Here is an 11,388-nt window from a genome sequence, read left to right on the forward strand (position 1 = left end):
AATCAATAAATTATTTATATGTAAACTACAAATATATATATATATATATATATATATATATATATATATATATATATATATATATATATATATATATAAGTGTTGTGAAAAAGGGTTGAAACCCATGAGCCAACTCGATCCATTACGGATTCCGGCTAGGTTGAGTTGGAAAAAAATTTGAAATTTTGATACATTATAATTTTAAACCCGACCCACTAAGAACTCAACACATCCAAGTTAAACTTGTGTTGATTCGGTTTACTCACTAACCTATCTAATTATTATTTTTTTGGTTCAATATTATTGGTTAAAACTCTTTTGTACTGTATTATAGATGAGGATAGAGAAAAAAATGCTTCAAGAAAGAAAAATATTATATATATTCATTCAAGATTCTAATATTAAGATGGATAAGTGACAAAAAAAAAATTATCGATATTTATTTGTTTTGCTTTTTGTACTTACTTTTGATTGTATTTGGACTTTAAGAAGATTTTGTATTATACTTTGATTGTATTCTATTTTTTATATTTTGAATTGTCTATAGAGTTTAACTTTATTTTGAATTGGAATTTATTTATATTTGAATTTGAAAAAAAAATATTATCTTTAAAAAGAAATCTTATGATTAAATAAGTCAGTGAACTGAGTTGATTTGAGTTGACTCAATAAGTGACAAACTCATAATGCACCAAATTTGATTAAAACAAACAACTTATTTTAATAATATATATATATATATATATATATATATATATATATATATATTATATCTATTTTTTTTATGCAAAATTAGTTCTTTTTAGTTTCTAGTTCATGTGAGATATTTTATCATTCTCTATTATTGAATGCTACTAGCTCTTTTTTAAATTTACGGATTCTTTAGTAAATAAATGACAAATCTTTGAAACCTCTCTTCTGAATTTGTCCTTAAAAAAAGTTACTGATAAGCTTAATATATTATAAAATAAATAGTTAATTCAGTATTTAGTTAAATTTCTTTTTTTTTTTTATAAAACACATTATTTAATGTTAATAAATCATATAAAACATGAAATTAAAATATTTTCTCTCTCCTCTTATCTCTTGGTTCCTTAGTATGGTTATGTTGTCTCTGATTCTCTCGTATCCTCGTTTTATCTTATGTATTTTATTTAAATATATTGAATGTTAATCGAATTTTAAACTTTAAAATTAAAAGTTGAATACATTTTTTTTGAAAAGTATTATGATTAAACCGTGAGAGAGGATCTCCTTAACACAACAAAGACAGAGTATGTAATCATTAATTTCGCAAAAGAATTTATAATTATACTACATAGAGTTCAAGAACAAATTAATTTAATATTAATTAATCGGTATCAGTTGAGAATTAGATAGATATGGTTGTTGATTTGTTTAGTGAATATATGCGAATGAGCCTAATTTTCCAATTAATTAGCGCGTCTTCCCCGTTTAATAATGTTTAAGAAATATCACAGAATATGCTGTGTGCGGTCTCACAAGTGCTCTTTGTTCACAAAACACAAACTTATTAAATTAACAAAATTTCTTTCATTTTAATACTTAAATAAAAAATATGAGTAATTAATTAATATAAGTTTAATCATAAGGTTTTCTCTCTTGGGTGTCTGAGTTTTATATCTACACATCTCTTACCTTGTTTTTCTTTTATCTTCCAATTTAACATTTTATAAGTATTTTTTTTTTGTCAAATTTAACATCTTTTTGGTTTCTTGTAAATAAGACACAACAAATCTCACATTCTTACACTTCGTCAATAATTTATCTATTAAATTTTAGTTATTTTATTTATAGAATAAACAAAAATATAAAATTTGGAATATTTTTATACTATTGTTTTATCTTAGACGATTAAAATAATCTTGATATTAATACGAATTATCTTCGTTGATACAATGATTAACATCTTAGTCAACTCATACTTCCACTTTAGATGATTTATTTCATACTAAGAATAACTTCACTAGGGTTGAAACTCTACCCCACTTGATTAAAAATCATAAATGATATATCACTTGGTCTCAATAATATTGATAATTTAAATCAATATTTTTATAATAAATACATTTTTTTATTACTCAAATCTTCTGTGTGGATATGGATATGTGGATACCTTAAAGAGGTTTAAAACAATATTTCAATTCATTAAAAGTATCTACAGATTATTTAAACAATTTAATAAAACTGAAATGGAGAAAACTGAAAGATTAACAAGTCACTTTTAAAAGAGAATATATATATATATATATATATATATATATATATAAATTTATAGTGAAAAATGTTGAGACAAAAACAACCTTCCATGTACTTTTTATTGTACTTCTTTATTGGTGTTGGAGTTTGTATTGAACATAATACATCTGAGTAATTCTTTTTCATCCCATAATTTTTGTGTTAATTTTGTGTTAAAATTTTCCATAGTTTTATTAAAATAAAAATATTAGCTAGAAATTATATATGTCAGTTCTCATGAATTTTATATCTTAATGAGTACATAGTCAGAAAATAGAAGAAGCAGACATAATATTGAGGAGAACAAACTAGAATTTATTGAATTGAATCTTGACATTGTCCAATCGGATACAACAAAAGAACCCTGAAAAGCAAACTGATCATTGGAAACTAAACCTATTGCTTGCTGCATGTGTCAAAAAAATTAAAAATAAATGGATTATGGCAATGGAAATTGTTGGAGCCTAAACCAATCAATTAAGCTGATTAATTTAGGGCATAAATTGATTGATGTTAATTAGTGGACGTATATGGATCTCATTTGAGAGCACATACAGACCAAAGAAAAAACAAAATAACTTATTAATATTATAATGTTCAGTATTCTATAAAAAAAAGAAAAAAAAATTAGTATTCACTGTTTTCTCTTCATGTTTTTTCGCTCTTCTTCTACCTCCAGCAAGTTCATCATCACTGCATCTGAAGCATCTCTCAGTATCTCCGACCAGTCCCTGAAAACGCATCAAATTTAACATTTTTCATTAACAATTTAACAATTACTGAAAAATAAAACAAAATTGATACTGTTAATTAATTATAGTGTAAGATAAATTTTTGGCCATCATTGACAGCTGGTATTTTTAATTTAGTATTATTGTTTATAGTTTTATGTTCATGTTTAGTACGTGAAATACGTACCCCTTCAAAGAATCAAAGGTCAATCCAACAGTGTATTTAGCTTCCTCGAGTGCCAAAGAGAATCTCCGAAGCTGTTTAGCAGGACAAGTTCCGTTATCCTTGACCACAAGCTGCGAAGGTTTGACGTCGTAGAAGATGGGCACAACCCTCTTCTTTGACTCCATGAGAAGAGCGAGTTCATGTAGACAAAAATACGACTCACAGTAACGTGGCGAAAACACCGTAACACCCACTTTGCACCCTAGAATGGCCCTGTCGATGTGATCGAACAACCTATCCCCAGGTTTCATGTTCATGCTGTCCAAAAACGACCGCACTTCCATCCTAGTCAAACTGTCGTATAGCAACCCCGCGATGTTCCTCTTGGTGTCGATGCCACGATGGTTTATGAACACATCGCATGCTGGACGAGCCAGTTTGCGGCACAACTTGGCTGGCAAATGTTGCATGCTTCAACAATTTTGTTTTTGTTTGTGTGAATGAACGTAAGGAGCTGTGATTTTGTCTTTCTGGTTTTAAAATGGTGGTTGATAGAGGAATGGGTTTGATTAACGACCAGTTTTATAAGGTTGGAGTTTGAAATTCAATGGTTAATGTCAGGACTGGAGAAAATACTAGGTATTTGACGAAAAAGAGTAAAAGTGTTTGAAAAATTTGACTGCCTAGAATGCATGTGTTTCGAACTGTGCTTGTCCTTCAAACACGTAGTTGTTCACTTTATTTTATGTGTGGGGAATCCTTAACGCAGATCCGCTGACATGGTCGTGTCTAGTAATTTTGCCTTGCCTTTTGTTGGAAATTTAGAGTGTTGCTTCCTCTTGTCCCTATAAACTAGGTTTATCACATCACTTTTCAACACATCCTCTTCTTACAAATACAAACTAACTATTAATATATAAACTTTGAATTTAGAATCTTGTGTATATTATTAAAAACATTTAATATTATAAAATGAATTTACTGATTTTTATTTTTTTATTTTTAAGAATTAAATATATGTAAAAGAAGAAAGTTAGATCAACTCACGTAAATCAATATATAAACTTCCTTATTACGATTAATTTTTAATTTAAAAACTATGGTAATAACAATTTTGTAATTAGATATATATAATTAATACATAATCATTAAATGGATTTGTTTTCTAGGTCTATATCTAGTTCGCAAAGTCTTCACATAAACAGTGCAGTTCGCAAATCCGTAAAATTTACAATGATTTTTACATAAATTATATGATTTTTATTGTTAAACTAAAATCTACAAAAAAGAAATGTAAAATTAACAAAACTGATATTTTTTTAAAATATTAACAATATCACAACATTTGCAATGTTTGTCTCTATGTTCAATAGTCAATAGGAATAATAATACTTAAATTGCTTAAAGACTTGACATATCAGATTCTTTTTTGTTTTTAACAACCTTTAGCTTCTCTAATGGCATTTGAGTCCCTATTTAGTATAGCTTGGTCATCTTTTTCAAAATCTTTGATTTCATCGTCTTTTCCCACATCACAACTTTAGTAAAAAAGGTAAATTGAATAGTTAAATATAACAATTAGTTTGTTATAAAATACAGGAAAATAATATAAAGTTTACTTTGGACAACAAATCCTAATCTCCAATTTCTTGTGCAGCTTCAACATTTTTCAGAAAGAAATGAACCTCAATATTTATTAAGCACACTAAACCAATATTAAAATTTTAATACTTAATTTGAATACTTAAAATGTACGTCATTGATGCAAGTTTCGGCCTAGATCTGTTCTCCAAATTTGATAGTACTAGGAACAATGTTTGCACTCCACCAAATATGAATGAGATGTATATCTACAAAGTTTCTTTCTCATATTATACAGACTCCAACCTTATTTAAAAAAATAGTAAGTAAATAAAAAATTAGATTAAATATGTTTATTTAAGCCTTGAATTAAATTAAAAAGTATTTTGCCTTTTTTTATGTAAAATATTCTTTCCAATAAATAGTAAGTGAAAGTTATATTATAGTCAACTATGGATATTTTTGTTGGTATGAAATCCTTTTGTAAAATTCGTCAAAAGAAAAATTAATTGAAAAACTAAAATCTAAAATCTGATATCTTATTATTACAATGATTGTCGGAGCCATTTTGTCGAAAAATTCATCATCAATTTGGGTGAAAAATATATTGTCCAATCTAATAAAGTTTTTTTTTTTTTTTTTTCATATTAAGGAGAGATAAGTGAGAAGAAGAAAAGAAGAGAAGAAAAAGAAGAAGGAGAGGAGGAGATGATGCGACAATGGTGGCTTGGTGGTAAGATGGTGGTGGCTCTATGGTGATGCGAAAGCTCACTATAATGACACAAACTGATGACTTGTTTTGGTGAAATCGATAATCATCAATGACACAAAGGTAGAGAAAGACAATAATGGTGACCATGGTCATTAAACTTAGAGAAGGAGGTGAAAGAGGAAGAGGTGGACAGAGAAGAAAAAACATGAAGGCAAGTAAGAGGATGAGGATGAGAAGCAAATGATGAAGATGATGAAAAAATAAAGGAAAAAGAAGAGAAAGAGGAGAAAAGAAACCCAATCATGTATTTTACCAATGAATGTTACTAACATACAAAATTTATTGGTAATTATTGACAAATTTGTGGTTATCGGTAATTATCGACAGATTTTTAAATCTGTTTGTAAAATTTACTGATGACCATTTTATTGAAAGATTTTTTCTATCATAAGCCTGTTGGTAAACATAATTTGTCGTCAGATTTTTACTAGTGATACATTGTGTCCATTGATAATATACAATTTTATATAGTGATAAATCTTTCATAATTTAATTTAAGAATAAAAGAAAATTTTTATAATAATTTGAGAAAAAATATACTTGACTAAAAAATGAGTGAAAATAGAACCAAGGAAAAGTAAAGAGAATTATGTTCAACGATCCAAATTAGGTTTTAAGGTTTGTTTCTGGAGTGATATGTCTCTCTCAATTGCATTTATATTAATATTTTTAATTAGTATTGAAATAAAATTATGTTAGGTGAGTAATATTTTTTTCTCGGAAATTTAAGGCATTTTTTAAAAAGAACTTCATAATAATCATGAGTATAAGAGATGTATTTTTTATTTTTATGCAAAGGAGTGAATGCATGACAAACAAATATAAAAAATTCCCAATCATGTTGCACCTCAGACCCTACCAATGGTCATGGAACTCCTAGAATCTCTTGGTGATTAAAGAAAAGAAAAGAAAAGAAAAAGTTAAGCATGGGGGACCAATGCCAAAACCCACGACCACGAAAGGAAGAGAAATTAGCTGAACCCCAGTGTTTGAAAAGATGTGAAATGAAACAAATAGAAAGAAAAAAAAAAGTTATAATATAACTAATAATTTTAGTAAAGATGACAAAAAAGAAAGACATATTTTGATGAAGGAGAGTTGGAGGGCATGAAAGAAAATTGTATTCAATTGCTTTAAATTGTCATGATCTTGTTGTAGAACATGGTGACACCATGTAATATTTTTCAGACTTTTCTTACTTTTCGTCTCATTTTCTTTGTAATATTCTGGAGTGTTGAAAACTTTACGAAAAAATTAAGAGAAAAGTTTCCATCTTCGGTTGTGAGATGGAATTAGAATGAGTCGCAAAACGATAATCAATCTGAATATAGTCAGCTCCAGCTGAGTGCCTTATTTGATTTCTCATTCTCAGTTCGAAATTGACAAGTGATTGTTGAAACAGTCCCGTTGCTAGAATTCATCACCAGAACGTAAGAGAAAATTAACCCGTATTAGTTTGAATACACGTCTATACTAAATACTTTTTACATATAAATTTATAGTAAAATAAAATTCATATCATATTAACATTTTTGTATAAAAGTTATAATTTGATTAGTGTTTTATAGTATATATATTGTAAAGACTCTAAAATCACTTCAAACATTTCAAGTTTTCAATTTTACATGTATTTGATCTCTTTAAGGATACTTGTCCTCGACAAGTTGAATAATAGATTGTAATTGTAAAAGACACTTCAGACATTCAAATCAGTCAAGTGGTCAATAAGTAATAAAAAAATATAATTAATGAATTTATTTCGTATTTTGTGCTATTTATACTATGTTTATAGGCTTTTTACTTGGATGAACCTGACTAATCTAGCTATGTACCTTCATTACTCTTTGATTAATCCATGTACTTAATCATGCTTTAATTGTCATTTTTGCCAGCCCTCCCATCTGCTGAAACTATCTGGCCAGTGTATAGACGGTCATGTCATCATAGTGCATCAAGTAATTGACATGTAATAATCCATATCGCCATGGTTCATTGTCAGACCTTGAGGTTTTAGGACATCTAGGCAAGTGTTGATATGTCTTTGGACATATACGATAAACTAGCCTCTTAGGCTCGACATGCCAATAGTCCATTCTTCATATTGCTTTTATGTAGTTGTCTATTTTATGCAAAGAAAATTTGTATTTTGGTTTTGTCCGACAGGTATACTAACCCCCACCCTTAAGAAGCACAATGATGAAAAGGGTGTAATGATGAAATGTCATACGGTATTAGACATGGAAGAAGTAGGGTTAGTAGGTTGCACAGAAAACGAGGCGATGTTGTGGAGGTGAAGAAATCCCTTAACCTTTCACTAGTGAAAAATCCAACGTAAAAAATGATCGGTGACGGTTTCGTAAATAAATTCAATCTTTAGACATCGACTAGGGGGCCCCTAACATCAAATATCATCTAGACATTAGTTGTCCCTACATTAGACGACAAACAATTTGCGAAAGTAACCCAAAAGGCATTGTTTCATTGCATTTAGACATTCGTTGCTGGGCGAGCAGAACCACTCATTGGGCGAGTGATTTTTTTTCCCTAAAAGTCAAGATTCCTTCTGGAATGTCCTCGACATCATGTCGGGTGACTTTTTGGCTCGCTGGGCGAGTGCAACCCAGTTGTTGGGCGAGTTGCAGCTCATTGAGCGAGCGAACTCATTGTCCAAAACACAATTTTGGCTATTTAAGGACATTCTAGGAGCTCAGGGAAGGCTTGGAAGATAACCTGAGACCAGAGCGTCGTGATCTTGAAGCAGTGAAGTCCTGGAGTTGAGTTTAGAGCCATGAGATTAGATTCTGAGTTAGGGAACGTCTCCACGAAGCTTTTGTCAAGCAAACTAAGGAGAAAATCACAAGGAGAGTTAACCTTGAGGCTTTTGGTTCTTACGAGTTATTTCTTTGTGAATATGTCGGCGATTTTGAATCTGATTATGTTTGTAGAGTAAGATTATGCTTCTGTGTTGTATTTAGAATCTATTGATGGGTTTAGGACGAGATTTTGATTTTGTGTATGGTTTTAGAGTGAGATTTTGATTGTCATATGTTTTGAATCGGTGAAATGCTTTTGAATGAAAATATGCCTATGTTTTGATGATTCTGAGATTGTTTTTGGATTTAGAAGGAGATTAGGCTTTTGGTATGTAATCTGAATCACTGAGTGATGTTAGAATGAGATTATGTTCTTTTTTTGGTTGAATCGGTGTATTGATGATGATTATGGAAAAAGTTTTATGACCAGATGTTGTTTGTATCGTTTATCCGCTGTTGTTCATTAGCATATTGGTTTTGGTGCTGAGTTTAGATGTTTATAGGATTTTGATGAGTTTAGGTTGTTGATATGATCTGGGTAGAACATGTGTATGATTTTAGGAGTTGAATTGGGAGATAAATATGATGTTTATGATGGTTGTACGTGATTGGACTTTGGATACACGATTCGTAGAGTCAGAACATGAATTCTTGATGTTTGAGATGATTTTTAGGATCTGTGATGTTTGTTGGTGAATTTTGAATGTTTGGAAGGCCCAAAATGTTAGAAGAAAATGGTAAAGTAAATTAGAAGGTGGATATGATGAATTTGGGTTGTTGTTGCAGGGTTGAAGATCTTTGGACACATCTGTCCAAAGTGGCCAGCATTGAGCGCTGCTAGTCGGGCGCTGAGCACCCTCTCGCTGGGCGAGTAGCTTGAGATAACAGGTCCGTCTCTGTCGTGTTAAATAGTTTGGTGAGGTTTTTGAGGTTCTCTGATAGGAATAATTTTCTGTTCTTGATGTATTTGATGTGTACGAAAATGTTGTATAATGTGATGTTTATGTGATATTATGAAATGTTTGTGTATGAACGAACTATTTTTGAGATATGGATAATGAATTATGATATATTGATATATGCATGTATGAATGGAAAGTGTGGAAAAGAGTTCTAAGGAGGGACTTCTTGCTCATTATGTGTTAAGTGTTGTATGTATGAGTGTATGAAGCGTCGTAGTGGTGTTTATTCTGACGCTCTCAATAACCTCTATCTCACATAGATATAGATGATTATATGGTGGAGAGTAGGAGGAGGTTCTTGTCTAGGGGGCATATTGTGTGAGAGCTTTGGCTTTGTTAGCAAGGTGAATAAAAAAAGTGTGTTGGATAGGGATGAAAGCGTTGGGACTTCATGTAGGAAGAGGTGTTGATGATATAAGTAAGGAGTGAGTATATAAATGAAGAAGAATGAGAGTGCATATGGGTGAGTTTCACACTGTAGTGGTAGAAGAGTAGAAGAAGAGAGTGAGATGAGAGGGTTGCTTTGTACAAAATGGGTGAGATAGAAAGAGACCAAGGAGTGGATGAGGATAGAATAAGAAGAAGAAAAAATGAAGAGGTGAAAGGAAAAGAGAGAGTCAAAGATGAAAAATAGACGTTGAAAGGATTTAAGGAGGAAGAATGTTTTACTTTGTAAAAGAAAGAAAAAGGATAGAAGTAGGTTGATGCTCACAGGAAGAGAAGGAAATAATGCTTTTGCATGGATGTACATTTTTTTATGCTTTTACGTGAATGACAACAAAGAGTGGTATGAGTGAGGAATGTGGTGGGTGCTTTGGTTTGATGAATAGAAATATGAAGATGGTTCATTGGAAAGGATTTCACCTCGATAGAGCCAAGAAAGAGAAATGTAAGATCCTTGTTTTGGATTGGAAGGGAAGGTATGGGTCCCACGTCAAGGATTTCCAAAGATGAAGTATCTTTTTTAAATTGGAGTAGTGCGTGGTCGTTTTTTTTTTTTTTTTTGTGTAGAAAAGAAAAAATATCTTTTTGGGTTAGGGTTTTTATTGTAAAAGTTGGCAAGTGATAAGGTGGGTCCATGGTGGTAAGTGAGAAAGAATTAAAAATGATCTTGAGTAAGTAATGTTTTCTTTTAAAGTGAAACCAATGGCTTCGTTTTAGTTGTGCGCGAGGAGTGTTGTTGAAATGAAATGCATCCAATATGATCCTTCGTGCTTAATTTTCTGGTCACGTGTGAAGGAGGTTTGATGTACTTTAGTGGGCTTATGTGGAGACCACTTGAGGTTACTTGTTTCCTAATTTAATTAAATCATTATAATGGTGTTTTTAGAAACCTTGTGTTCCTGATGTTAATTCATACTTTTGAGACTATGTTTGAAAGGTAATGAGAATTGTGCTAGAAACCTTGTGATTGGTTGAGAAATGCATATCATTGAGAATGTGTATAAAATTGTGTTTGACACATGTAACTATTTATTTTCTTGTATATGGTATGTCATGTGTGAGCTTTTGGTACTACGCTACATTAAAGATGTTGAAGTCTCGTGTAGAGACAAAGATTTGAGTGTCACCTTTCCTCCTGCGCGAGGACTCGAGAGGGTTAGATGTCTCACCCAAAAGGCTTTGGCTCGTGCTAAGTAAAGTGCATCAGTGCACATAGTATAAATCTTTTTACTCGTTAGTCCTTGAGAAGTTGGAGAGATAAGTCTGAAGTTGCGATGGAAGACAAATCAAATCACCATATTAGTGAGAACATGTTATAACGACACAATACAAGGAAATGACATTGGATCATGAATGACTTAGCTGTGATGTTAATGTTGTGATGAAAATGTTTATGATTATATTATTAAGTGTTTGAAATGATTATTGTAAATTGTGTGTTATGATAGTTTTGGTTGTTTACCCTTGCATGTTGTGGTTGTGGTTTTTACCTACGATGATCGTACTGGTACGGGAGATGGCGTTGTAGATAAGACCGAATCAAAGTTGCTAATGATAGTTGGGATCTTTTATTTCGGACTTGGTATTTTTATGTAAAAGTGATATTCTAAGATTTTCAGACGATGTTTATAATTATGCTTGGCTTCTGCGTTTGAATCAA

General features: G+C 30.9%; 1 protein-coding gene across 1 annotated transcript; it reads right to left on the reverse strand.

Moving 5' to 3' along the window:
• Window positions 1-2,780: 2,780 nt before the first annotated feature.
• On the reverse strand, window positions 2,781-10,717 carry LOC106766394 (TMV resistance protein N). The gene is made up of 3 exons (XM_022782786.1): window positions 10,654-10,717; window positions 3,178-3,580; window positions 2,781-2,990 (listed from the first exon to the last, which is right to left on the reverse strand). The coding sequence occupies exons 1-3, from the start codon at window positions 10,715-10,717 to the stop codon at window positions 2,894-2,896; spliced, it is 564 nt and encodes a 187-aa protein (XP_022638507.1). The 3' UTR covers window positions 2,781-2,893.
• Window positions 10,718-11,388: the final 671 nt, after the last annotated feature.

This window comes from Vigna radiata, chromosome 7 (assembly GCF_000741045.1).
Source record: "Vigna radiata var. radiata cultivar VC1973A chromosome 7, Vradiata_ver6, whole genome shotgun sequence".
Classification (NCBI taxonomy): domain Eukaryota; kingdom Viridiplantae; phylum Streptophyta; class Magnoliopsida; order Fabales; family Fabaceae; genus Vigna; species Vigna radiata.